The sequence below is a fragment of the Plasmodium chabaudi genome (assembly GCF_900002335.3).
Source record: "Plasmodium chabaudi chabaudi strain AS genome assembly, chromosome: 12".
NCBI lineage: Eukaryota > Apicomplexa > Aconoidasida > Haemosporida > Plasmodiidae > Plasmodium > Plasmodium chabaudi.
Window position 1 is genome coordinate 779,317 of NC_030112.2, and position 25,828 is coordinate 805,144.

The following is a 25,828-nucleotide window of genomic DNA, read 5'->3' on the forward strand; positions in this document are numbered from 1 at the left end:
AATATTTAAATACATTGTTGAAACGAATATTCTTAATTTTTAAGGAAAATATTTAAAAAAAATAATAAAAATAAATTTGTAAAAGGGTTTAACATTGCGCAGAGACAAATAAATATTTATTTTAAATATAATTTTTTTACAATTGTATACATAATACCTGTTTAACCTTAATTGTTCAGGCAAATAAGAGGTGGCAAATTTTTACAAAAATGTCATTTTATGCTATACATACACATACATATATTAATTTAAAAAAAACAAATAAAGAATGAAACAAATTTAATAAATACAGAAATATTCTTGTATCATTTTTGTTGACTATCATTTTTTAACATAAATGGGTTATATTTATTTTTATATTTCCTTAAAATAATATTTGTATTACATATTTACCTTAATTGTTCATAAAAAAAAAAAAAATAAGCGATAATCCAAGCTATATAAGCAACCACAATTTTTTATACACACAACTTGTGAACATATCTAATTTGTTCTATTTGTTATTTGGTTGTCTGGTTATTTTTTATTTTATATTATTTCACATTTATTTTTATCTTAAAAATACATAAAATTAAGCTATGCTTATTTTTTCGAAAAAAAAAATATTTTTAACTTCTTTGAATGTATTGTCTGAAAAATGTGTAAATAGTAATTATATCATTTATATTTACATATTTTAGTTGACCAAGTTAACTAATAAAAAAAAGAAAGGACTTTTTTTTTTTTAAACCAGTTTTTCATAATTGTGTAAACTTGTTTTTGTCAATTTATATATTTCTTATGCTTACATATCCATAATATATTCCTATTTATTTTATTCATATATTTTTACAATTGCGCCAATTGGAAAACATTTATTTTATTAACACTTTCATGTGTCATAATTATAGCCCACCCCAAAACCAACGAAAATAAATTTACTCATTTTGATAATAAAAAATACGAAAGGGTGTATTTTAAAATCTAATAGTAAAACAAAATAGCAATGCATATAGTGTAACAACTTTATATAGCAATATTGGCGTAATGGATAACACTATAAATAAAAAAGAAAAAATAAGGACCATTTGCAAAAAGATAAATAAGTTGAAGAAGAGATTTTACAGTTGTACTGAATATTTAAAATGCGTTGAAGTCTTATTTGAAAAATCTGGAACAAAATGTATAAACAAAATAAAAAAAAATGACCAGTCCCCAAATCCTGAACACAATCGTAATTCATCAACAACAAAGGATATATTTTTTACTGGATTTATAAAGGATTTAGATTTTTTTAATGTCAAAAACTTGGATATATTTTTTGATAAATGCTGTCTTGTAAACAACAAATATAATGACAAGAAAAAAGATAGTAACTTAAATTGTAACTCTGCCCATAAGAAGCAAAATGGGAAGAAAACGAAATTAAAAAAAAAAAAAAAAAATGGCATTAAAGATTTATCGAATAAAGGTGATAATACAAATCATAAAATAGTATTGGAATCGTCCCCAAGCAGTAGCAGTAAATATACAAGACTTAATAGTAAGAAGCCTGATGAAAATGAGAAAGATTCTCAAGCCAAAAATAAAATAAACGAAATGAAGAACAATGATAGAGAGATAAATACAGAGAGTGTATATAATCAAACTATGGAAATATCACTAGACGATTTAAAAAATGAAAATATCCAATGTATTAGTAAAATAATTTCTAATGATGATAGTATCCAGGATAACAAAAGACGAGAAACCAAATTATACGACATCGATTTATGTAATAATCTTTCGAATAAGAGACGAAAATTAAGTGAAATTACAGTTAATATGAATGAGATGTATAGCGAATTAAACAATATTCAAAAACAAATATCTACCCAATTCTCATTTGAAGAACAACCAGATTTGGAGAACGATTATGAAAAAAAAGAAAACTATACAAAGGGTGAAGAAGACATGGAAATATATAATAAAAATAAATACATTAAAAAGCAAAACTTAATTTTAAAAATATCTAATATAATATTTGAAAATATTAAGGATAGGAAGGGAGAAAAAATGAATGAAACCAGTTTGGTACTTCAAAATGGCATGAAAACATTTAACTTTTTATTTGAAAATATGCAATTTAATCATGATAAAAAACAAAATATAGATGAGAATATAAAAAAGGAATATGAATATGTTGCTAACCAAATTGATGCAATAGTTAACACAAAGATGGGTGAAAAAAAGGCAGACAAAATAACAAACTATCAAGGAGATTTACAAAAATGCTTAATGTTTTTTAATAATATTTTTTTGAAATTGTCTGTACATATAAATACATTATTTAGTACGTGTATAGAATTGTTGAAATGGGATTTCTCACAGTTAAGTTATAGTAAAACACCAGAATCGAATAACTCATTACAAGTTATTAATCTTATTAATAAATATCGAACTCATCAAGAATATGTTATACATTTCAGTAAGTATCTTTTACAAATATGTAAAATATTTATATCACGAAATAATAGTGAGTCTGTATGTTCTAGTGGGAAATATATAAAGGACATCGTATCAAAAAAAGAAATAAAGACAATAAAAAATTTAATTAAAATTTTAAATAAATGGAATAAAATTGATCTTAATATTTTATTAAAATTGACTCAATATAAAATGGAAAATAACACAACCACTTATCAAATAAAAATACTTAATCACGATTTAGTTAAATATAATTTTTTTCTTAGAAAAGTAGATTTTTTGAAATATAATAATAAAATTATTAGTTCATTGAAAAGGATTTGCTCTTTACTTTTTGATGAGAAACTAAGCAAGGAAATAAACAAAAACATAAATGAAGTCGAAAATGGTAGCAAAAATTATGACATTAACATAAATAATATATTGAACGAATGCAATAAATTTAGTAAAGCAAATGGACCCAGTGAAATAAACCAGGACCAGCTAAGCGGAAGCAGTTGTAGTGACAGTAGCAGTAATAGTGATGCCGATGGAAACGATTTTTGTTCGCAACTTGGTGAGGAAGAAAAGTTGGGGCATGATGTTTGGAAATATGAAAGAGAAGTAAAATCAAATGAAATGAAAATTATAACAAATTTAAATAAAATATTAACTCATGAAATGAATTATCACGAATTTATAAGAAATGCAACAAAAAAAGAAGTAGATGGAATAGCAAATATTTATATATATATAAAAAAAATATATAACTTTTTAGAAAAAAATAATGAAAAGGGTTCTTCAATTGATTTATCATCAACACAAAAAGAATATTTAATAATAAACAAATTTCGAGAATACTTATTAGAATTGTCTATAAATAAAAATAGTAAAGAAATATATATGGCCAATGATACTGCATATTGGTTAAATAAAAATGATTCTATAATGAATAAGGACGAAAATTGTCATATAAATTTTAGTATTACTAATGATTTTAACTTATTAAAAAATTATAATATATATAATAATAATAAAGTTGTTAAAGATAAATATAGTAAAGATGTTTTCGAAAATTTTGATCAAATTAAACAAAATAAATACAACAATAATTTAGAAGAAACAGACGGATTTAAATATATTCCCTATAGAAATAATAATGATATATATAATTTAGCAAATATGATAAAATCAATTTTATCATTCATACTTAAATGTTATATAGATAATCATGCCGCTACACATCCAGATGTCTATGAGGAAAATTCTAAAGGTCACTTATATACGTACCAAGAAAAATTGATTGTAAATCTACAAGAAAATATTAAACAAATGAAAAAAGAAAATACAGAAAATGCTCAAAAACTAGAAATAGAAAAAAATCTAGTTATCAATCTAAATGAAGAATTGGAGAAAAAGAATCAAATTATTAAAGAGATGGAATTGTCTTTAGAAAAACTGACTGAGGAGAATCAAGAGCTTCGTGTGCAAGTAGAAAAAGAAAAACTTGTTAGTGACTCAGCATTCGAAGAGTTAGCAGCGGAAAAGGGACGAAGCGCCGAACTTTCTGATGAGTTAGAAGCGGAAAAAGAAAAATGTGCCAAGCTAGGTGATGAGTTAGAAGCGGAAAAGGGACGAAGTGCTGAATTGTCAGATGAGTTAAAAGCGGAAAAGGGAAGAAGTGCTGAATTATCAGATGAGTTAGCAGCGGAAAAGGGACGAAGTGCCAAACTAGATGACGAGTTAGAAACTGAAAAGGGAAGAAGCATCGAACTAGCTGGTGAATTAGAAACTGAAAAGGGAATAAGCGTAAAGCTGGCTGATGAGCTAGAAGCAGAGAAGGAAAGAATTACCAAAGTAGGTGACGAGTTAGAAGCGGAAAAAGAAAAATGTGCTAAGCTAGGTGATGAGCTAGAAGCAGAGAAGGAAAGAAGTACCAAAGTGGCTGATGAACTGGAAGGCGAAAAAGAAATAAGCACCAAGCTAGCTGATGAGTTAGAGGCGGAAAAGGAAAACATTGTAAAAATGGCTGATGAACTAGAAGCAGAAAGAGAGAAACTTGTCAAAGTAGCTAATGAGTTAGAAGCAGAAAAGGAAAAAGTTGTTAAAGTAGCTAGTGAGTTAGAAGCGGAAAGAGAGAAACTTGTTAAACTAGCTGATGAATTAGAAGGAGAAAAGAAAAGATGCGAAGAGAAAGAAAATAAAATAATATCACAAAATAAAGAGTTGGAAGATATGAAAAGAATGAGAAATGATGATAAAGATAAAGAAGGTCAAAAAAGTGTAAAAGACACATTTTTCTCTCGACTTTTAAAAAAATATAAAAAAAGTAGTAGCAATGGGGATAGTAACAATGAGGACAGTAGCGGAAGCGAAAATAAAATAACAAACAAAATAGCGGAGTACGAAAATATGGATGAAGAAGAAAAGGGTGAGTATGGCAATTTGTATTATTCTCATATTGAAAGTGTTATAAAAAATGACAATTTAGAAAAAGAATACGATAAAATGATTATAGATTTTAATTCAAGGATCGAAAATTTTAATAAAAAGGTAGATTATTTTGATGAGAAAATAAAATATTATAAAAATATATGTACAAATTATGAAAAAAAAAATATACATATAAATAATTGTGTTGATCAATTGGAAGAACTTATAATAGATGCAGATGAAAAGTTAGACAACACAGATATAAAAATAGATATACAAAATAAAATAGAAAATTTAAAAAATATCTTAAAAGAATTAAAAGAAAATTATAAAGTTGAAATGATTGAAACAGATAGTATGTTATTTGATGAAATTTTAAAAGAAAAAAATATTTTATTAAAAAAAATTAATAATTATAAAATAAACAATATTGATAATGAAAAAAGCGAAGAATTAAAAAAATATATGAAAGACATGAATTTTAAAACGATTAATGATTTATTTATTTTTCATATAAATTCTACAGAAGAATTAAATTTACTTAAAGACCAGCTTAATAAAGTAATGGATGAGTGTTCAGGAAAAGATAAAGAACTAACTATATTAAACGAAAATTGTAAATCCTTATTATTGGAAGTAGATAACCTAAAATCTATTTTAAATGATTTATTTTCTTACAAAGAAAATAAACCTGATACGATAAGCATACCAGGAAGTGTGTACAGCCGAAATGCATCTAACAGTGTGAATAATATTGCCCAAAACAAAACTGAAATAAAAAATAAAGACGATTTAACAAATTTAGAAATACCAATAGATAATACTTCAGATATTCTTTCAAATATAAATAGTGAAATGTTAGAAAGTAGCAATTTCCCATTAACTTCAAACGATACCAGCATTCCAAAGGAAAATAAAAAAAGTCCTTATAAACCCAAAAGACAAAGAACACCCAAAAGAGCCAGCAATCCACCAATTTCGGAAGGAGCCAGTGAAAATTCTCCGAGGCGATACCAACTAAGAAGATCGACCAGGAAGAAGTAAACTGCCTTATCTTTTCAAGCCAAGGAATTGTCAAAATGAAAAATATATTATAAATGTTCTGCTTCCTATGAATATGTTGTGCATACCATTATTTATCATTTTATTTTGTCGAATTTTGTGTTTCCTATTTATATATGCATATGTATGTTGCTTCCTTTTTTAATTCCTTTTTTAAATTTGGTAGTTACTCCATGCATTACAACTTTTGTGAAAATTGGAAAACTTGTGAAAAATTAAACATATGAAAATTTCGAAACTGGTTTAGGGGCAGCTAAGATTGTCTTTTACATCCCAGTTTTGTAAATAAAAAATGGTTTTTTTAAGCTTGCTGTAGTTGTTTAGAAGGTACTATATACTTCATAATTTGTTAATTTCATATTTTTTAATTATTGATTGATTACCAAATAGTTATTCAAATTAAAGATGTGGAAAATTGGGGGGCACCATTTAAAGGGGTGCGAAAAAATAAGTAGCAAAAATAAAAAAGTTGTGAAAAAGGCAAAAATAAAACAATGCTAAATAGGAAGTATTATTGATTATACGTTAAAAAATGCCATATAAATCATTATAGGGAAACACATAAAAAAATTATCAAGGGATCCTCCATATAATTCCAAAAGAGTTAGTGTTACACTTAAAATTAAAGCATGAATGTAGTTTTTCACATAAAATAGGGATATTAGAGAAACGATAAAACATGCTAGCGTCCCATGCAGCTGCAGAAAAACGTTAAGAAAAAAGTTAAGAGAGATATGTACGTGCTGTAGTAATACTAAGCATGCTTATGTATTCAGGTACGATTTTCGTTGACTTTTCTTACCGTCTTATTTTTGTATATCTTGCTCTTTGGAAAATGGCGACCCGCAATAGCTGCTATAGGATCAGCAAAAAATATGGGTGTCAAAACGTACAAGGGTAATTTGAAAAAGAAAAATAATGCCACAATCGTGTTATAAATAATTATCCCCTTGTCGCGGTACTCTCCAAATCTGCAAAGTGAATAGAAACGATTGGAAAGAGTGAAAACAAATTTGGATGTCGAAAATGGTTAAGCAAATTTGGAAAGTGTGAAGGACAAAACTGGCATACCTAAACGGGTAAAAGAAAGATCTCAGTATCGAAACAACTGCAACGAAGTATATAAAATAGACACTATAGTCTGTTCCATTTTTTGATAAACTCTGTGATTCATTCCATCGTTCATTTACAATTATATCGAATATTAAAATAAGTATACCACAAATCATATGAGTTAACTTTCTGTAAATCAAAAGAAATGTAAAAAATGTTAATACTTGATGATGTTCATTCTCTGATTATATAATTACATGCAGGCATATAGAAACTTCAATATGATGTATATTTATTCTATTCTTATATTGTATTAACCTTGCATAGAACTTGGGAATTTGGGGACATACATCTAATATAGTTACAACTACAACTATAATCAAAAATATAATAAAAGGATACATTTTGACTTTATTATAAAAAAAAAAAAATATTATCCCCAAAAAATATATATCATTTGAGCTATAAAAATAGAATATTATATTTTTTTATAATTAAAAATCATTTTTGTTTTAAAAAATAAATTTAAATACAAACAACTGATGTTTCATATAATATTATATAGGAACATAAACAAAATGAAAATTTCAAAAAAGAAATGAAATATAACAAAGATAATAATTGGGGCAAATTATTTTAAATTTATTATATTTATAATTAAAATCAAATAAAAATATAATATCATATTATTATGTCAATTTTTAAAATAATACACAGAAAATATATATTCTCATTATTCAATCCATAAAATATTATAGGAACACATACGAGCCCACCTTTCTGTACTTATAAATATTTTACATGTCAAGATGTAATAAAATAGAAATATTATAATGCATACAATCATATTTATTTTTGATAAATATTCAACTTTTATACTATTATAATATATAATACAATTTTATCCATACTTTTTCTGAAATAAAATTTTTTTTTTTTTTTTTCTTTTCTATGATGTGGGGAATGGATATAGAATATATGGATGCCTCTTTTTGCCATATTTTAAAGAACATAACTTTTTAATGTCATATTAAGATATGCTAACTCGATTACATATGTATGTATATGTACGTATGCGGGTTTGTTTGCAATATATATATGAACTAAACCTTTTTAATATTTATAAATATGAGCGATAATTCACAATCGCAAAATGAAGAAGACGAACAAAATTACTATCATATATTTTATGAAAACAACTTAGTAAATGATATAAACTATTTTGATGACTCATTACCACACATTAATTTTTATCTAAAATTTCAAAACAAACGATTTTTAGAATCCTTTTTTGATGATGTAAAAAATGATAATGAAATATTTCCACCTAATGTTGAACCACCTGATGATGATGTACAATTGTGTGAAGTTCAAAATGAAGAAAATAAAATAAAAGAAATTCGAAAAAGTAAAAATAGTGAACTATTAACAGATGGAGGGTTCTATATTGATAACGATTCAGAAATTGAATGCTATTATGAAAATATAAAAAAAAATGATAATGATATAACAAATTTAATTACAAACATTAGGGGGGAGAAAAATGTTATCGACTATTCATATTTAGAAAGAAATCATGAGTTTACAAAAAAAGCAAATATGATTTTTCAAAAAAATAAAGAGAAATTTATATTTAGTATTGAAAGAGGTAATATTAATTGTAGTTGTAATAAAGGAAATGATTGTTTAGATTGTCGACCTATTTGTGATGACAATAGTGAAATAATTCTTAAAGAAATATGTTTTTTATGTAACAAAAAAAAGAAAGTTAATAAAACCCTGAGTAGTATTAAAATTTATGTATGTTATGATTGTAAATCTACGGATAGTAATTTTCGAATGATATCATTAACCAAATTAATAAATAAATATTCTATAAGCACCAATGATTTGATAAAACATGAAAAGGAGTTGGCACTTTTGTCAACTAAAAATCCACGAGGTTATTCAAAAAATATGAAATTATATTTTTTATTTCAAATAAAAGAAATAGCTATTAGGAAATATGGATCATTACACAAAGTAAAATCTTTATATAATTCAAAAATTTTAAACTTAAAAAATGTTAATAATAATAATAAAGACAATTGCCTAAAAACAGGCAAAGAAAAAAAAAAAAAAAAAAAAAATATTCATAAGTATAAAAAGCCAAAAACAATATATAGTAATGATCATATTAAAAATATGGAAAAAAATAAAATTATCTGTGAAGATAATAACCATGAATTTGATAATCCAATTTGTATAAATACTGATGATAATATATATATTAAAAAATGTATTAAATGCCAGTATGAACTTGAATTTATCGATTTTTGAGAAACCGGAATTTTGTTATATATCCTTATACTCTATCCGATTTTAACTCAATACTCTGTTCTTTTTTGTTTTTTTTTTTTGTTTTTTCAAAATTTATACACATTAAACGTATTTTATTTTTTTCGACATATATATTATGTTCTTTATATCACTTGTTTAAAATAAATTATATATACAAATAAATAATAAATAAAAACATTTTTCGATTTACTTCTTCGTTTTTTTGTCTATTGCCATAATATAATAAAAAGGACGGGAAAAAGTATGAGCATATTTGCTTCCGCCATTCCCATCCACACATTATTCATTCGGCATTCTTAGTCGAAAAACTTCTTGATGTTATCTGTGGGTTCTTCCTTCAGATTATAAACAAATGTATACCAATCGAGTACTCCTAAAGAGGGATACGATAAAAATGAAAAAAGAAATCAAAGAAAAACATATGCATATACTTGAATTTATTTCTTTATGAAACTAAGCAACCATTGTGTATGCCATACTAAATATTATTTTTATTTTCTTTGTCATACCATCAGATGGGGCCCATTCATGAATTTTTTGGATAAAATTTTCTTTTGTCAAATATTCTAAATCACTAAAGGATGAAAATACGCATTCTACAAAAAAATTAAAATATTATTTTATGACAACGTTGTTTTGGTGTTTTATTTGAAATAGCTAGCCAGCTAGCTAACTTTATTATTTTTTTTTTTATTTTGGTGAGTACGTATCGCGTCTGTCGATATGGGCAACTCGTTGACATAGTCATTTATAATTTTTAAATTTATTTTAGTGTTTTTGTTTTTATTTTTAAACTGATCACTTATTTTTCTACAATTCTCAATATACACAATTGGGGAAACTGCATTTCGAAGGAAATAAAAATTTACATTTTTTAATCGTTTTATTATTACAAACTGAATGAACAAATATGTGTGCAAACAAAATTGGAAAAATACCTGGTATGTCTATAGGTCCTTCCTTTTTTATTTGTCCCGAGTTGACAGTTAGTGGCCATTCAAATTTACTTTTTTCTAAAAATGTTTTTAATATATCATAATTTATCGTATCATTTTGAAATAAAATTTCCCAATTCTTTTTGCAATTTTTTTTGTTATTCTCTATAAAATCGTTGTTGTGTGAAATGACATGTCCTAAAAGCTCTTTGTTGGAAAGCCGACCAAATATCTACAAAAAAAAATGAATATAACATGGAAAATTATAAATCACCCCAATATTTACACATTCAAATAATTTTTTGTCACACTCTTTATGTAGTAATATGTTTAGTTCATCTATTTGCAAATTTTTTTATTACCTTAATTATGTCAAAGACTAGGAATGCACGTTTGTGATGGGTCCCCCCATATTTATGTCTTCTGATTAATACATTATTCTTTTCTTTTTGTATGAAGCACAATTTGTTTTTTCTTAAAGAACGGGATATGATTTTATTATTATTTAATATGCTATATTTTTTTAATATATATTTTTTTTTGGTTTCAATTTGTGTTAGTAGAAAGTAATTTGTAAATATAACAATGTAACAAACAAAAAAAACATTTTTTAAAAACATTTCTAATTTGTTTTTTAAATCATCAAGGTGTTTAATCTATTTTTAATATGCCATTTTTAGTTCTTATATACATATATATGCATTAAATATGTGTGTATCTTTTCTTTCACATCCAAATTATACTTATTTAAAACAAAATAAAGAAATGATCAAGTGTATATTGTATGTCATATGCTTAGATAGCTATGTACCAGAATTATTGGAAAAATAAAAAAAACCTAAACAATTATATGCATATCAATTAAGCGCAGTTAAAAATATTAAATAAAGCCTATAAAAAATATATTAAAAAATTAAAATAATTTTTTTTTCATTTTTTCACAACCCTATTGGCATCAATGGAAACGCTTCCATTCAATGTCGTTTAATTTGTTAACTCGTAAAATTATTAAAAAAAAATTTATAAAAAAATGGAATATCTGTTAAAATAATATTTAACATTAAAAAGTAGGAGATAATAAGAAATATAATCTCTCTCTATGTATATATTTCCCCAAAAAAACAATTTTTAATTTGGCTATTTTTGTGCGAAAATACTAAGAGTTATGCTTATCACTACACAATTTTTTCACCCCTCCTATATTGAAATTCCTTATATAATAATTTTTAAAAACATTCAATCATGGTTTTATAGGAATTAGATTATGCATTTTTATTTTTTTTTAAATTATACTCGAACAGATTAGAGCATTTTCAATACATATTTATGCAACAATATTGTCCTCACACCAATATAAATTAAACGAGCTTAGTAATAATTTAAAAAAGGGAAAAGAAAAAAAAAACGTAGTTAGCTATGCATTGTTTTGCCTGACAGGGTCATAATATTTATGGTGTCCTGTTTGCAACTTAATTTTTTTTGCATGACTTGTTCATATTTTTATTCATAAATATATTTTTAAATAGGAATGTAGTTGTTATTTAGCATAGTTTCACTTTGTTACTTTTTTAAAAAATAAATGCCCAAAATATCATACAAACACAAATGTACACATATACAAATGCATAATGTATGAGGGTAAAAAATTAAGTAAAAAAAAAAAATAAATTTATATTATACATATATAATAAGAGCATAAAATATATATCCATCAAAATGATTAAAATTTAAACATAAAAATTTTTATCCGAAAAAGTGATATGAATGTGCATATATTTTTGAAGTCAATAATTATATTCATTATTTTTTTTTATGTAAAATATTTATATTCAATTTATTTTCCACCTTTTTTTTTATCTCCAACTTTTTTAAAATTTTTGGTAGAGGATGGGACTTTTTTTTTGGCATCCTTAGCAATAACTTTTTTCTTATCTTTTTTATCTGCTTTTTCCTTTTTGTCTTTTTTTTCCTTTTTAACTTTTTTTACTTTTTGTTCTTGTTTTTTCTTTTCTTTTAAAACTTGTCTAACACATTTTTGTTCCTCAAATAAAAATGCTCTCATTATTCTTTCCTTAATACATTTTGCACATATTGATCCACCATAAGCTCTCGACACTTTTCTATCTTTTTTTCTGGCTCTTTGGTTATCTGCGGGTCTTAAGGCCTTTACCTATGAACACAAAAGTTGGAAACAAAAAATTATTAGCATATTCGAAAGGTTAGAGAGCCCCAAATGGGTATCTCATTTTTTAATAATATCCATATATGTAGAATAACTAGTTCCAATAAAAAAAAAACATGCATTTGTTGCAAGGGCCATATGGCCAATGCATAGTAGTAATACATAAATAAAAATATGGAAACATTTTTGTATTTTCCCATAAGCAAATATAAAAATTTTTTAAATTTATAATTTTCATTATTCTTAACATATTTTATACAATTTTATATAGAATGTATTTTTATTTTTTTCTTACCCCTTGCATAGGATTTTTACAGTCAGCACATTTGGGTTTGCCTGCTTTTTTTTTTATAACATGGATAGTTAATTTTCCACCTGGAGTTCTAATTGGCCTTACTTTATTTGACTTTGTATTGTAATGATTGTGTTTACGATAGTGTACTCTTTGTGCCATTTTTTATTAACAAATTAAATTTTAATATATAGAGAAATATAATGTATAAATTTTCCTAATATATATTATTATATTAAATTTTTTTCAAAAAGCCCAAATAATATATTATTATTTAAATAAAAATATTTTATGCAAAATGCTTAATAATTTATCATATAATTTTTTTTTAACCTTTTCTTTTAATTTATAATTTTACTAAAAAATTGTATTAATTTTTTTCATACATATTTAAACAATAATAATATTTTTTTTTATGAATGGAAATGTTTATGCATAAAAATATGCGAACCAACTTAAAAATGTAGTATATACATATTACATTTTTTAATTTAATTTTTACATACCTCTTTTCGGTATTACTGCCAACCACCTACTACTTATAGGGAATTCAAAGCAATAAAAGTAAATAATAAATTTGATAAAGGTACTACATAAATATTGATATATATGTAAATGTACTGCATATATATTGACATAAGCGTATGCATGGCTACACTGGATATTGCCCGCTTTGTTTTTATTTTTCAACTTGGTGGATGGTAAAAAAGTAGGAGGCATAAGTATTGGCATATTCTTAATAAAAATAATTATAATTCCTACCCATATGCAGTATATAATATGCATATTTATTTTATAAGCACCTTTGTAAAGGCTCCATAAAATGGTAAATAATAAAAAATAAACTAATAAGTATGTATATAATATTATTATAATAATTATATAATAATATTTATTATGAACAAGCTAGCCTTAAATAGAGTTTTTTTTTATATAGCAAAATTTTTATGCCATGGGAAAATATAGTACTACCTATAAACAGCCATTTATTCTACTTAAAAAAAATTACTATTTATGTAATTCATTATTTATTTTATAAAAATAAACAAACCAATTTTTTTAAATATTACAATTTTGTTATTTTTTTATAAGCTCTTTTTTATTCTTTAATATTTTATTTTTAAAAAAATGTCTCTCTATATATTCGAGCTTAAAGGGGTTGTACCTACAAAATTGTACATACATAATATGCTAGTAAAATATATTGAAATATTTTGGGTATGACATATTAGGCAGTTATATATATAAAATATATTATTAAATTTTATAAAAATAAAAAACTTAAATATGTCATAAAAATTGATATAATATACTTATAAATATCAAAAAATTATTATTTCTTAAAAATAGTTAATTTTATAAAATAAACAGATAGCTTATTTGTGTGTGCAATTATTTGGTTAGTCGTATGAAAAAAAAAATATAGCGAACAAAATTGGCATCCTTTTCAATGAAAAATTTAAAAGAATGCAAAGAAAAACCGTTGCAAAATTGTTACATTTACTATCCGCATTTATCTTAAAGAGTATTTTCTTTGCTACTTATAGTTGAATAACATATTTTGTCAAATTCATATGTTGCCGTGATTATAGGCTACATGCACATGCATCCAAACGAGACAAACTTTTATGGTTGTAAAGAAGAAAAATACGTAACACATATTTTATTCCTTCTTTACTTTAAGATTAATATTGTTTATAAATATTTTTTATTTTTGAAATTACATATTGTTTTACTAAAAACAAATTGAGTTATAAAAAAAAAAAAAGAAAATATGCAATAGGGTAACTAAATAAAAAAAAAAATAATAATAAATTGGTATTAACCAAATTAGAACAAAAAAAATTAACTTATTAATGTGTGATGAGAAAATGTAATATATTTCTCATTTTCAAACATACAAATGTTTTGACTTTTTTTTGGGAGTATTTTTTATATCTTCCTTTAGGGTGTCTTGATAATTTTTTAAAAAATTAATGTATTTTTTGAGACCATATGTTGCATATAATTGTAATTGTTTTTCATAGGCTTGATCATATTCTTCCAATAACATATTTCTAACTATGTAATCCTGTTTTTTTGATTTTTTTTTTTTGATTTTTTTATTTATTTCATCAATCTCAACACCTCGTTTCTTCTTGTCCTTTCCTTTCTTATTTTTTTGTAATCTACTATCCATAAAAAAATTATCATTATTATATAATTCTTCATCCGAATCAGTTTCATCTGAATCATATTCAGATATTTTCTTTTTCTTTTTCTCCTTTAACTTTAGTTTTTTCGCTTTTTTTAGTTTTTTTTCCTTTTTCAATTTTTTCTCTTTTTTCAATTTTTTTTCTTTTTTCAGTTTTTTCTCTTTTTTCAGTTTTTTTTTCTTTTTGTCAATTTTTTTGTTCTTAACTTTTTTCCCCTCTTTTGTGTCTCCTACATTATCGTCACTTTCATTTAACTTTTCATGTTCGCTATGTTTGTCACCACTCCCTACACCATGACTAATGTCGTCATTGCTATTTATACTATCTATAGGTTTGTTGGTCTCTCCCTGTGTGTTTAATTCGGTACTAGCTAAATTTGTTTCTTCCATTTAGGCTGCTCTGTATTTATAGGGATTGTAAAAAAAAAATTATAGTATTTCTCAAATATGTATATACTTTGATAATTATATTATTTTTTGAAAAACTATATATGCATACATTCTTGTATAATTTCATATATTGATACTATTTTCACAATATATAGTAACTAAAAATTGCCCAAAAAAAATTCAATTCCTTTCTTGGTATTTCCTATATTTCTTATCCCTTATCTTTTATTTTTTTAAAATAAAAATATCTCGAAATTTTATGAAAAAAAATAAATCAATGTAGCATATGCAAAGTATTAATTTGAAAAAAATACATAAATAAATATTATATACATATATAGATATAAAACATTATTAGCTTTATCCCAATTTGCATATACTATTTTTTTTCATTTATTTGGATGGGAAAAATTTTGAAAATATAATTTCATAATTTTTGGGAAATTTTTTTTTTTTTTTTTTTTTTTTTTTTTTATAAAAATAGGTAACATTTTTTGCAACATTTTTTTTGTTCCCCCTTTCTACATGCATTCTTCCTATCCGTTCGGAGTCCATTTAAATTTATATGCAGATAAAACATTATTTACTAAAAAGTGATAATATAATAATTAGCATTGTTTCTTTTTTCATTTTATTCTTACTATATATTATTAAATTGTGAAAAAATTGAACTGCAAGTTCGAGCCATTTTTGTTGATTTGTGGGCTATAGAAGGATTATCACAAAAAATGTAAACATAAAAAGTAACATTGAAACAACAATTATGATTAAAGATAAGAAAAAAGAAATACTTTGATTGCTTCCCATTCTTTTTGTTTTTTTATTTACATCAAGAATTGAGTCTATATTATTTACTTGTTTGTTTGCAGATATCTCTAATGTTTTATTATCCTCAGTCAAAATTTGTCTATAAGCTAAAACATTTTCTTTCATTTCTTGAGCAAGCAAACATAATTCATCATCAATATTATCATCTTCAACTGTATTTATATTTTTTCTTTTATCTAGCTTTTTTTGAAATTCCATTTTTTTATATTCATATGAAAATTCATATTTTAAATTATCATATTCATCAATTTGACTTCCCCATTCTTTTATGAGATTATCTTTAATTAATTCCACTTCTTCAAATTTTTTAAAATTTACATTGTTACTATTATTTGTTGCATCACTATTGGGTAATATGCTACTTTGTTTGTCATCGGAAATTTCCTTTTTCTGTGTGTCTCGCTTTGGTGAAAGTAAAATTTCGTCCCCTTCTTTCTCTTCTTTCTCTTGGTTTATATCTGCTTTACTTGTGTTTACGTTTTTTTCTAACGTGGCAGTCTCATTGAGAAGGGAGGGACTACTTAAAGAGGTATCATCATGCTTATCTTCCCAATCAATATTATTAATTTTTTTAAATAAAATATGTTTCTTTTCCTTATTACTATTTTTTATCACATTTTCAAGTCTCTCTTTTTTTGAAATAATTTTTTTTAATATATCGATCTCTGATATTTTATATGTTTTATTTGTTTTGACTTTCAAAGAATATGATATATCATTAATGTATGAGTTTAAATCGTTTAGGAATAAAATTATTTTTTCTTTTTCTTTATTTTCCTCATTGAAATTATCACAACTTATTTCAACTTCTTTTAGTAATTCAAATAATTCATCAAACTCAATCATCCTTTATTTCTTACCAATTTTTACAAATAAAAACGAGCATGATGGACTAAGGGTTGGACAAAAGGATGGGAGAATTCCCAAGCAGTTAAATATAATTTTCCTTTTTTTTGTTTTTTTAAAAAAGTAATAACAAAAGTTCGCACAAAAAAATATATTTCAAATTAAATATGTTTTATTTTTTAATTTTAACATACTAATGTAAAAAAAATAAACAAAATTAAGTATCCATATATATATGCAATATAATTCCATTTTTTTCCCTCTCTTTTTGTTTTGTGAGAAAAACGCTATTTTAATTTGACAATCCGGAAACGACAAAAAAAATTAGGCAAGCCTAAAATGTATTAGTGTATTTATATAATGCAAATTTAAAAAAAATACATTTTTCAAATGTGGAAACATTTTTTTATATATCTGTTTTTTCTTTATTTTATCCATATTTTTTATCATGTTTTTTTTTTTAAATTATACATAAATATTTAATACATACTTAATACCATAGTATTTCATTTTTTCCTTTTTTGTGTACAGTGGTATGTTCATATTATTAACTTTCCAATTAATTTATTATATTTTTTATTTACAAATTTTAAATAAATCCTTTATTCTTATTCTTTTATTATAACAACTCTACGATTTATGTAAATTAGATATACTCCTGCACACTTTGATCAGCATATCCCTTACCTTTCCACACACCCACATGTTCATGTTGTTTAGTATTATCCTCCTATAATAGCTAGCTAATTTTTTTTTTTTTTTTAATCTCATAAAAAGCTAGCCAAAGGATATAGCTCGATGGTCATGCGTGTGCATTCGTCGTGCCCTATCCCATTTTATAAATAACAAAGCATACATTGTTTGGTATAGTAGAATGCTGGTAAAATGAGGAGAAATGCATTTTTTTGTAAAAACTTATTTAGCTATACCCAAATAAATGTAACTAGAAAATGTGCAAAAGACATATTTTTTGTTGAAAAGAGGGGAAGGAAATATATACCATTTTATGATGAAAAAAAAGAAAAAAAAAAAAATATAAATACAGGAGAAAATGTTAATAATGAAAATAAAAATGAAGAAGAGGGAAAAAATAAGCAAAAAGAAAACTATTCAATATTTTGGCAAAATTTAATGCCACCTATATCACCAATGAAAGGTTTAAAGCTACTACTTAGCTTTGACACACAGCTTGGACAAATAGACGTTAATAAAGAAAAACCAATTGATTTTAATTTAATAATAAAAATAGATATAAAAAGGGAATCCCTAAGAGGAATGTGTAATTTAACACATAGTGTTGATAAAAAAAAAAAAATTTTAGTATTAATTGAAGAAGATAATGAAAACTTAAAAAAATATGGAGCCAATTATGTGGGCTTAGATTATATTAATAAAATAAAAAATGGATGGCTAGATTTTGATATATGTATAACAAATTTTAAAAATATAAATAAAATATTACCAATAGCTAAAATATTAGGGCCTAAAAAATTAATGCCTAATGTTAAATCAAATACTCTTGTAGATAATTTAAAAGAAACAATTATAAAAATAAAAAGTGGAAACAGTATTGAATATCGTAGTGAACAAATTGATACTAACACATTTGAATTATATAAAAATATTTACAACTTCAATAAAATTGATAAAAATTCACTAGCTCATATTAATGTTAAAATAGCTTCAACCGATATGCCATTCCTACATATACTTGATAATATTAAATCGTTTGTTTCAGAAATTGTCAAAAATAATATACATTCTTCACACACTGATAAAGAAAATAAATCGACATTTGTTTGGCCACCTATTACAAAAAAAATAAATAAACCTAATAAATATTATACACAAACAAGTAATATCCTTACCAATAATTCCGAAGATAGTTCCGACTCGTTTATACTTGGCGGATACTTAACTCTTCCTGGTCTTCCAAAATTTTTTTTGAAACCCAATCTGCTTTACACTCATTCAGACGGCTACGTCAATTAGTAGGTCTGAAAGTTCCTATGCATGCTTCCACTTTGTTTGCCTTTTTTTTCAATGTTAATTTGTTTTTTTTTATTATTTTTTTTTTTGTAAATAGCTAGCTGTACTTTATCACCGTTTGGCTAGCTGGAAACTCACACACGAGTTTGATTAAAAAATTATTTTAATTAATAAGTTATAAAACAAATGGGGGTGTTATAGCATTTGTTGTGTTTGAAAAATTGACAAGACACGAATATGCAAAATGGTGAGTAATAAAACAGTGCAATGAAAAAATAATGCACAATTTTTATAAAATAGAAAATGTAACAGTCCAGGGGAATAAACCCAGACCAAAGAGTAGGGAACGTCTCCCTATAATTATATGAACAATATTCCAACACTATTTCATTCGTTCATTATTCTTGTGGCATCCTTATATGTAGTTTAAAACTATTTTGTATGTCTTCATCATGAGAGATGTTAATAATTCAACAGGGGTATGTCAAATGTTGATAGACTTCTCTAGGTTAGGGATTGTAAATGTTTGTTCTTATACAGCAAATTAAAAAGTATATATAATCTGAATATTATTTTTTTCATATGTTCTTCAGTTAAAAATTAGATGGAAGTCCTTCCAAAATAAATCAATTATAAAAACAAATGAAGGTGAAAGAAAAATAAAAAAATATTTCAGGAACACATATTAGCTTTCTGAAAAATGATAATTCCTAATATTTTATTTTAAGTGGAATATACACATACTTTTATTTTTTTTTTTGAAAAAATTGACATATAAAACAACAAAAAAAAAAGACAATTTTAATTGAAAAATATGAGAGATATATTGTCATTGAGTATCGTCATGAGCATGCTTGCTTATGTTAATGCCGTAAAAATTATAATTTCATATATGAACGTTCATATAATTTGGTAATTAATAGGGCACAAAAAATAAAGTGACATAATTATGCTCTCCATATTTTTGCTCGAATAAAATTTTCTACAATTTAAATGAAAAATTGTGAAAATATTGTGATATTGAAAAAATGGTTATCTAGCCATGTTTGACATAAATTAGCTATTCGACTTCAAAGAAAGCTTTTCTTTAAACTTTTCATATTTAAGAACATCTTCTGGTTGTATTGAAATTCGTGCATTTTTAAATGCAACATCAAAATGTTTTTTTGAGAGAGTTGGAACAGGATCATAATTTTCTAAATGATTTTGTCCTCCTTTAGATTTTCTTTTTTTGTCATGTTTATTGGATTTTCCTTTTTTTAAATTTATTAAATGTATTGTTTCTTTAATTGCTTCATTAACTGCACTTTGACATAAGTTTGTAATATCGGCACCTGAAAAACCTTCTGTTCTTTTTGCCATTTCATTTATATCAACATCTTTATTGAGAGGTGTATTTTTTAATATAGCTTTAAATATACTGCACCTACTTTTAAAATCGGGTAAAGATATATAAATTAATTTATCTAAACGACCTGGTCTTGTTAGTGCTTTATCTAATATATCGGGTCGATTTGTAGCCGCAATAATAAAAATTGTTTTTTTTTCATTAATACCATCAATTTCAGTTAATATTTGATTTATAACTCGATCACTAGCATCATTATTATTATTACTATTTCTTTCCTTTGCTAAAGAATCAATTTCATCAAAAAAAATAATACAAGGAGATGCAGCTCGAGCTTTATCAAATAAATCTCTTACATTTGCTTCTGACTCACCAAACCACATTGTTAATAATTCAGGACCCTTTACAGAAATAAAATTTGCATTACATTCATTAGCAATAGCTTTTGCTAATAATGTTTTACCACATCCTGGAGGACCATATAATAAAATACCTTTATTATAATTTGAATTAAATTTATTATATAAATGTTTATATTCTAATGGATATAATATTGTTTCTTTTAATTGTTCCTTTACATATTGCATTCCTCCAATATCATCCCAAGTTACTGTTGGAATTTGAACTTGTCTTTCTCTTAATGAACTTGGATTACATATATTAAGGGCATGTTGAAAATGTTTTGCTTTTATTGTTAATTTGTTTAATATATAGGAAGGTATTCTTTTTGTTTTTTGATCAAATTTATCACCTGACTTTTTCATAGTTGCTTTGTTATTTTGGCTAGCTTGTTCAGTACGAGTTTGATTTCCTAATCGAAAAACATTTTTTAGACCTTTTACACCCCCTTCAAAATTAGAACTTTCACCTGCATGTTCAGACTTATTGTTGTCACTATTTTCACCAGTATTACCATCGACACTAAGTTTCATAAATTCGATAAAATCTTCTTCTTCAAGGTCGAGAAAATGGATATGTTCCTTTATGCACTGTATAGCGGCTTCAAAACAAAGTTGAGCAAGATCTGCCCCGACATATCCATGACATTCCTTTGCAATTTTTCTCAAATTAACATCTGGATCTAATTTCATTTTTTTAGTTTTAGTTAATAATATTTCATATCGACCTTGTTCATCTGGTACTGGAATTTCTATTTCTCTATCAAATCTTCCAAATCTTCTCAATGCAGGATCTAAAGAGTTTGGTCTATTTGTTGCAGCAAGTACAAGAACATTATTATTTTTTTTAAGTCCATCCATTAATGTTAATAATTGGGAGACTACTCTTTTTTCTAATTCATTGCTACTTTTATTTCTTTTATTAGCAATTGAATCAATTTCATCAATAAATATAATACATGGAGTTTTTTCGCTAGCTTTTTTAAAAATTTTTCTTAATTTTTGTTCTGATTCTCCTATATGCTTAGACATTATTTCAGGCCCATTAATAATATAACAATATGCATTACTTTCATTTGCAATTGCTTTAGCAATAGATGTTTTTCCTGTTCCTGGTATTCCATGCATCAATACACCTTTCGGTGCTGATATTCCAATACTCATGAATATTTCAGGATATTTTAAAGGTAACTCAATAAGCTCTCTAATTTTATTTAACTGTTTTTTCATACCTCCTAAATCTTCGTAATTTATATCATCTGTATTCTCTTCATAATCTTCCCTATTTAAAAAGGTTTCAGATAAAGTTAATCGAGATGTATTAGTTAAACAACCATGTTTCTCACTTTGACCATCTTGGGTTATTATTTTTAATACCTTTAATTCTATTCTTTTATTTTTATAATTAATATATATAGTACTATCAACACTTAATGGTTTATAACTATTTTTTAAATAAGTATTTAGTATTTCTTTTTCAATTTCTTCCTTTGTTATATTATTTACGGTATCACTAAAAGGGCTTACTATTACATTTTTGATATTTTTTATATTTGATAGTGGATATATTTTTATTATATCATTATGCATTAATCTTAAATTTCGTTTCATGGAAAATGATATGGTTACTGAATATTTATTTAATCGATCATCTTCTCTAGCTATACCTACCATTTCTTTTTTTTTTTTTCCTTTTAATAAAATTGTATACCCATCATTAATATTTAATTCTTTCATTTTTTCTTTACTCATATATATATCAAAATTATCTGCATTTTCATCGATATTTTCAACAAGACAATAGTTTGGAAATTTTCCAGAATTTAAAGCTTTCAAAAGAAAATTTGTTTCATCGGGTTCTTCATAGCTTATCCCTTTCTCATCACGTTCGTTTTTTCTACCTCTATCGTCACGTTCATTTGGCTCATTCTTGTTATTATCTCCATCCCCACCATTGTCATTTCCCTTGTTGTAGTCCTGGGATTTTGAACTATTATTACTTCCCCATATATTTTGAAAAATGCTATTTATAATGCTTTTGGAAGTGTTATCTTTTTTTGAAATGACCTCATCAATTTTATCATTTGAAAAAATTGAATCGTGTGCCTGTTCTTCATCAATAAGATTTACTTCCTTTGGTAACGTTTTTATAAATTTATCAGTTTTATTTTCATAATTTACATTTTCTTCTTTAATAAATTTTGGCTTGTCACAATTTAGTTGAAAATCACTACTTGTTGTATCCCTTTCTTTGGCGTCATGTTCAATGTCATTATACTTTTTGGTGGTTTCATTGGGTGTCCCTACAACTGCAAATTTTCCAAACATTTCGTTTTGTTTTTTTTTATTTTTGTTAGATATTTTTTCATTAACTATTGCCCCGATGGAAGCAAATGGATTTCGACGTTTGGTAGTTCGACCAAATATATTCCTAGCTCCATTATTCCCCCAAAATAAATTTGTATTCCCATTTCCATTACAATTTTTTGCTGTTATTATATTTCCATGTTGTGTAAGTTTAATTTGATTTGTACATGTTATCATAAAAAAAACAAATATTACTATAATATATCGTTTTATATGTTCTTTAAAAAAAAATAAAGAATAACACATTTTTTTTCCTTTCATTCTTGTATTCTCATTTTCCACAATTTATATATCTTTATTTATTTCTTAAAACTTTTTTTATATATTACTGCTTTTTTTTTCTTCTTTATATATATAACTACCTTTCAAATAAGAGTGTGTACAGAAGCTTTTTATTATATTTGTTTTCATTTATCATTCCATTCCTTAACCAGTTAAATAAAAAATTGAACGAGCTTCCTATTGTAAATACTTGAATTTAATCTCTTATTTTTATTCAAGTCAAAAATAAAAAATAAAACAAATTAACAAATAAACAAAATAAAACTATATATGACGCATTTCTATAAGTATATATATAATATGTAGTACTAAATAAGCAAAATAATTTATATAAATCGGGATTGGAATAATGAGATTATTTTTTTTTTTTACTTTCCCAATACAAAAATATTTGTGTTTATATGGGTGTACATAAAAAATGGAAAAAAAAAATTTACAATGGCTTGTAAAATAATTTCACATTTAATAAAAAAATTGTATAAAAAAATATAAAATATAAAATGCATATTTTCTTATTAATGCTATGGATACATTTATATGGCTACACTTTGATAAGTATGAAGAAATATGCTTATGAAACTATAGAACAATTTTAACACTTTTACAAATATATGAATAATATAATGAAAAATAAAATTAGTTAAGTTCCTATGTTTTATCATACCAAAATAAATGACGTTAAAAAAAAAAAATGGTCATACGAAAGTGTTATTAAATTATGACTGTTCAGGTATTTTTTACCATTTTGTGTTTTTTTTAACTTAGCTAGTATTTTTGTATTTACATTTTTATACGGAAACTTTTTGTAAAAGTAAACAATGCTTTTCATAAATGAAAGTCTATAATAACATTTTGAATAAAATAAAGTTATTAAAAAAATACTAATTAAATAATATACATATATACAGACGTAAAAAAAGTTAAAAATATGTTGAAAAAAAAAAATATATGCATAACATTCATATACGCATAAATTAACTACAACATAAACAGCAATCCTAATTGGTTAATAATATATCTTTTACAAAAATTAAAAACTAATTGCATAATTTGAAAATTTTGTTATGAAAAATAAAATGAAAATATATGGAAATATGCATAAGCATATGACAATTATACACCTAAACAAATGAATGAGAGAATAAAAACTTAATAAATATAATCAATGGGTTTTCCAAACTATATAATTTTATATTGGCTTTTAAAATATTCCCAAAGAATGTGTATATAGCAATCTCCTTTTGTTACTTTGCACTTTTTACCTTGTCACTATTCATTGTATATTTATTAATGTGTGTAATGTGTATTGGGCATCAAAATGAAAATAATTATATGGAGAAATTGTAATACAACTATTTTGCCGATTTTCTTGAAACCATTATAAATCATTGTAAATCATTGGATTTTCTGGGTGCTAATATATAAGTATGTGTCTTTTGTTTATGGCGGTATAACAATTTATGGCAAAAAAAAATTGTAGAAATATCAAGTTGGATAATTTTGGCTAGCTGTAAATACAAATACTATAAAAAAAAATTATATACCAAACAATTTGCTATATTATATCAATACTAAATTCTTTAGAAAAATAATAAAGGTTTAATGTTGCAAAAATTCCGATACTATGCATTGAAAGGTGGAATAAAGTACTGTATTCATTATAGCTTAATCTTTGTCCAATCCAGTACAGTGTTATTGTAGATATAAAGCCACATGCATAAATAAATACACACAAAGAATTTGTAGTAAAAGCAAAAAGACCCTTCGCTATAGTATTAATGAGCACCATAAACATATCACTGTCTCTTCTTATTCCTAATTCTGGTTTCCTCCAATGTACAACAGATGTAATAAATAAAAATACGTCGATTAAAGTCATCAAATACAATTTACAATATAAAGAAAATAAAATTGGCATTAATAATTGAAAGGATGAAGAAAAAAGAATATGCCCACATTCGTAACTAACATATTTCTTGGAATCTTTTTTTCTTAATTCAACGGAATCTGCATCACTAGTATATGCCATTTCTGATTGGCATGTGTCTATATTATCATCATGAATATCCATCCTATTTGTTTATAGTTTTTACAAAAAAAAAAATTATAGCATGATATAGTATTGGTATTAATGTCCACAACGAACTAGTATATATAAAAATAAATAACGACAAAATAATATGTAGCTAAATTTTTATGTAAAAAACAGGACATATGCTTGCGTTAGTATTATATTTATGCATATTAGGTAATATAGCTAAATGGACATGAAAAAAAGATAGCTCACAAAATAATACACACCTATTATTTAAAAGTAAAATTAAAAATACATACAAAACGAAGAATGGTAGCATCAAACAAAAAAACAAACAAATTTCATATTAATTTTGCATGTTTTGCAAAAATTATATAAATTATGTAAACCATGTATATAGTTATGGCTATCTAACAACAAGCACTCGAAA

The 25,828-nt window shown here is 24.5% G+C and overlaps 10 protein-coding genes across 10 annotated transcripts; 3 read left to right on the forward strand and 7 right to left on the reverse strand.

Moving 5' to 3' along the window:
• Positions 1-1,026: 1,026 nt before the first annotated feature.
• PCHAS_1221500 (conserved Plasmodium protein, unknown function) lies at positions 1,027-5,901 on the forward strand (the record flags this gene model as incomplete). Its single annotated transcript, XM_729131.2, has 1 exon — positions 1,027-5,901. The coding sequence occupies one exon, from the start codon at positions 1,027-1,029 to the stop codon at positions 5,899-5,901; it is 4,875 nt and encodes a 1,624-aa protein (XP_734224.2).
• A 536-nt stretch (positions 5,902-6,437) lies between these two features.
• PCHAS_1221600 (conserved protein, unknown function) lies at positions 6,438-7,376 on the reverse strand (the record flags this gene model as incomplete). The annotated part of the gene is made up of 4 exons (XM_740319.1): positions 6,438-6,617; positions 6,722-6,890; positions 6,991-7,161; positions 7,291-7,376. 4 exons carry the CDS (start codon positions 7,374-7,376, stop codon positions 6,438-6,440), a joined length of 606 nt encoding a protein of 201 aa, XP_745412.1.
• A 724-nt stretch (positions 7,377-8,100) lies between these two features.
• PCHAS_1221700 (DNA repair protein RAD14, putative) lies at positions 8,101-9,291 on the forward strand (the record flags this gene model as incomplete). The annotated part of the gene is made up of 1 exon (XM_736227.2): positions 8,101-9,291. One exon carries the CDS (start codon positions 8,101-8,103, stop codon positions 9,289-9,291), a length of 1,191 nt encoding a protein of 396 aa, XP_741320.2.
• Positions 9,292-9,608: 317 nt separating this feature from the next.
• PCHAS_1221800 (conserved protein, unknown function) lies at positions 9,609-10,867 on the reverse strand (the record flags this gene model as incomplete). The annotated part of the gene is made up of 5 exons (XM_736226.1): positions 9,609-9,685; positions 9,822-9,908; positions 10,019-10,153; positions 10,251-10,479; positions 10,610-10,867. The coding sequence occupies 5 exons, from the start codon at positions 10,865-10,867 to the stop codon at positions 9,609-9,611; spliced, it is 786 nt and encodes a 261-aa protein (XP_741319.1).
• A 1,214-nt stretch (positions 10,868-12,081) lies between these two features.
• On the reverse strand, positions 12,082-12,883 carry PCHAS_1221900 (60S ribosomal protein L34, putative; the record flags this gene model as incomplete). The annotated part of the gene is made up of 2 exons (XM_735137.2): positions 12,082-12,417; positions 12,725-12,883. The coding sequence occupies 2 exons, from the start codon at positions 12,881-12,883 to the stop codon at positions 12,082-12,084; spliced, it is 495 nt and encodes a 164-aa protein (XP_740230.2).
• Positions 12,884-14,612: 1,729 nt separating this feature from the next.
• Positions 14,613-15,305, reverse strand: PCHAS_1222000 (conserved Plasmodium protein, unknown function; the record flags this gene model as incomplete). The annotated part of the gene is made up of 1 exon (XM_740209.1): positions 14,613-15,305. The coding sequence occupies one exon, from the start codon at positions 15,303-15,305 to the stop codon at positions 14,613-14,615; it is 693 nt and encodes a 230-aa protein (XP_745302.1).
• Positions 15,306-16,010: 705 nt separating this feature from the next.
• On the reverse strand, positions 16,011-16,979 carry PCHAS_1222100 (protein transport protein USE1, putative; the record flags this gene model as incomplete). Its single annotated transcript, XM_740208.1, has 1 exon — positions 16,011-16,979. One exon carries the CDS (start codon positions 16,977-16,979, stop codon positions 16,011-16,013), a length of 969 nt encoding a protein of 322 aa, XP_745301.1.
• An 885-nt stretch (positions 16,980-17,864) lies between these two features.
• On the forward strand, positions 17,865-18,971 carry PCHAS_1222200 (50S ribosomal protein L1, mitochondrial, putative; the record flags this gene model as incomplete). The annotated part of the gene is made up of 1 exon (XM_740207.1): positions 17,865-18,971. The coding sequence occupies one exon, from the start codon at positions 17,865-17,867 to the stop codon at positions 18,969-18,971; it is 1,107 nt and encodes a 368-aa protein (XP_745300.1).
• A 1,053-nt stretch (positions 18,972-20,024) lies between these two features.
• Positions 20,025-23,342, reverse strand: PCHAS_1222300 (cell division cycle ATPase, putative; the record flags this gene model as incomplete). The annotated part of the gene is made up of 1 exon (XM_729608.2): positions 20,025-23,342. One exon carries the CDS (start codon positions 23,340-23,342, stop codon positions 20,025-20,027), a length of 3,318 nt encoding a protein of 1,105 aa, XP_734701.2.
• A 1,576-nt stretch (positions 23,343-24,918) lies between these two features.
• Positions 24,919-25,434, reverse strand: PCHAS_1222400 (conserved protein, unknown function; the record flags this gene model as incomplete). The annotated part of the gene is made up of 1 exon (XM_739337.2): positions 24,919-25,434. One exon carries the CDS (start codon positions 25,432-25,434, stop codon positions 24,919-24,921), a length of 516 nt encoding a protein of 171 aa, XP_744430.2.
• Positions 25,435-25,828: the final 394 nt, after the last annotated feature.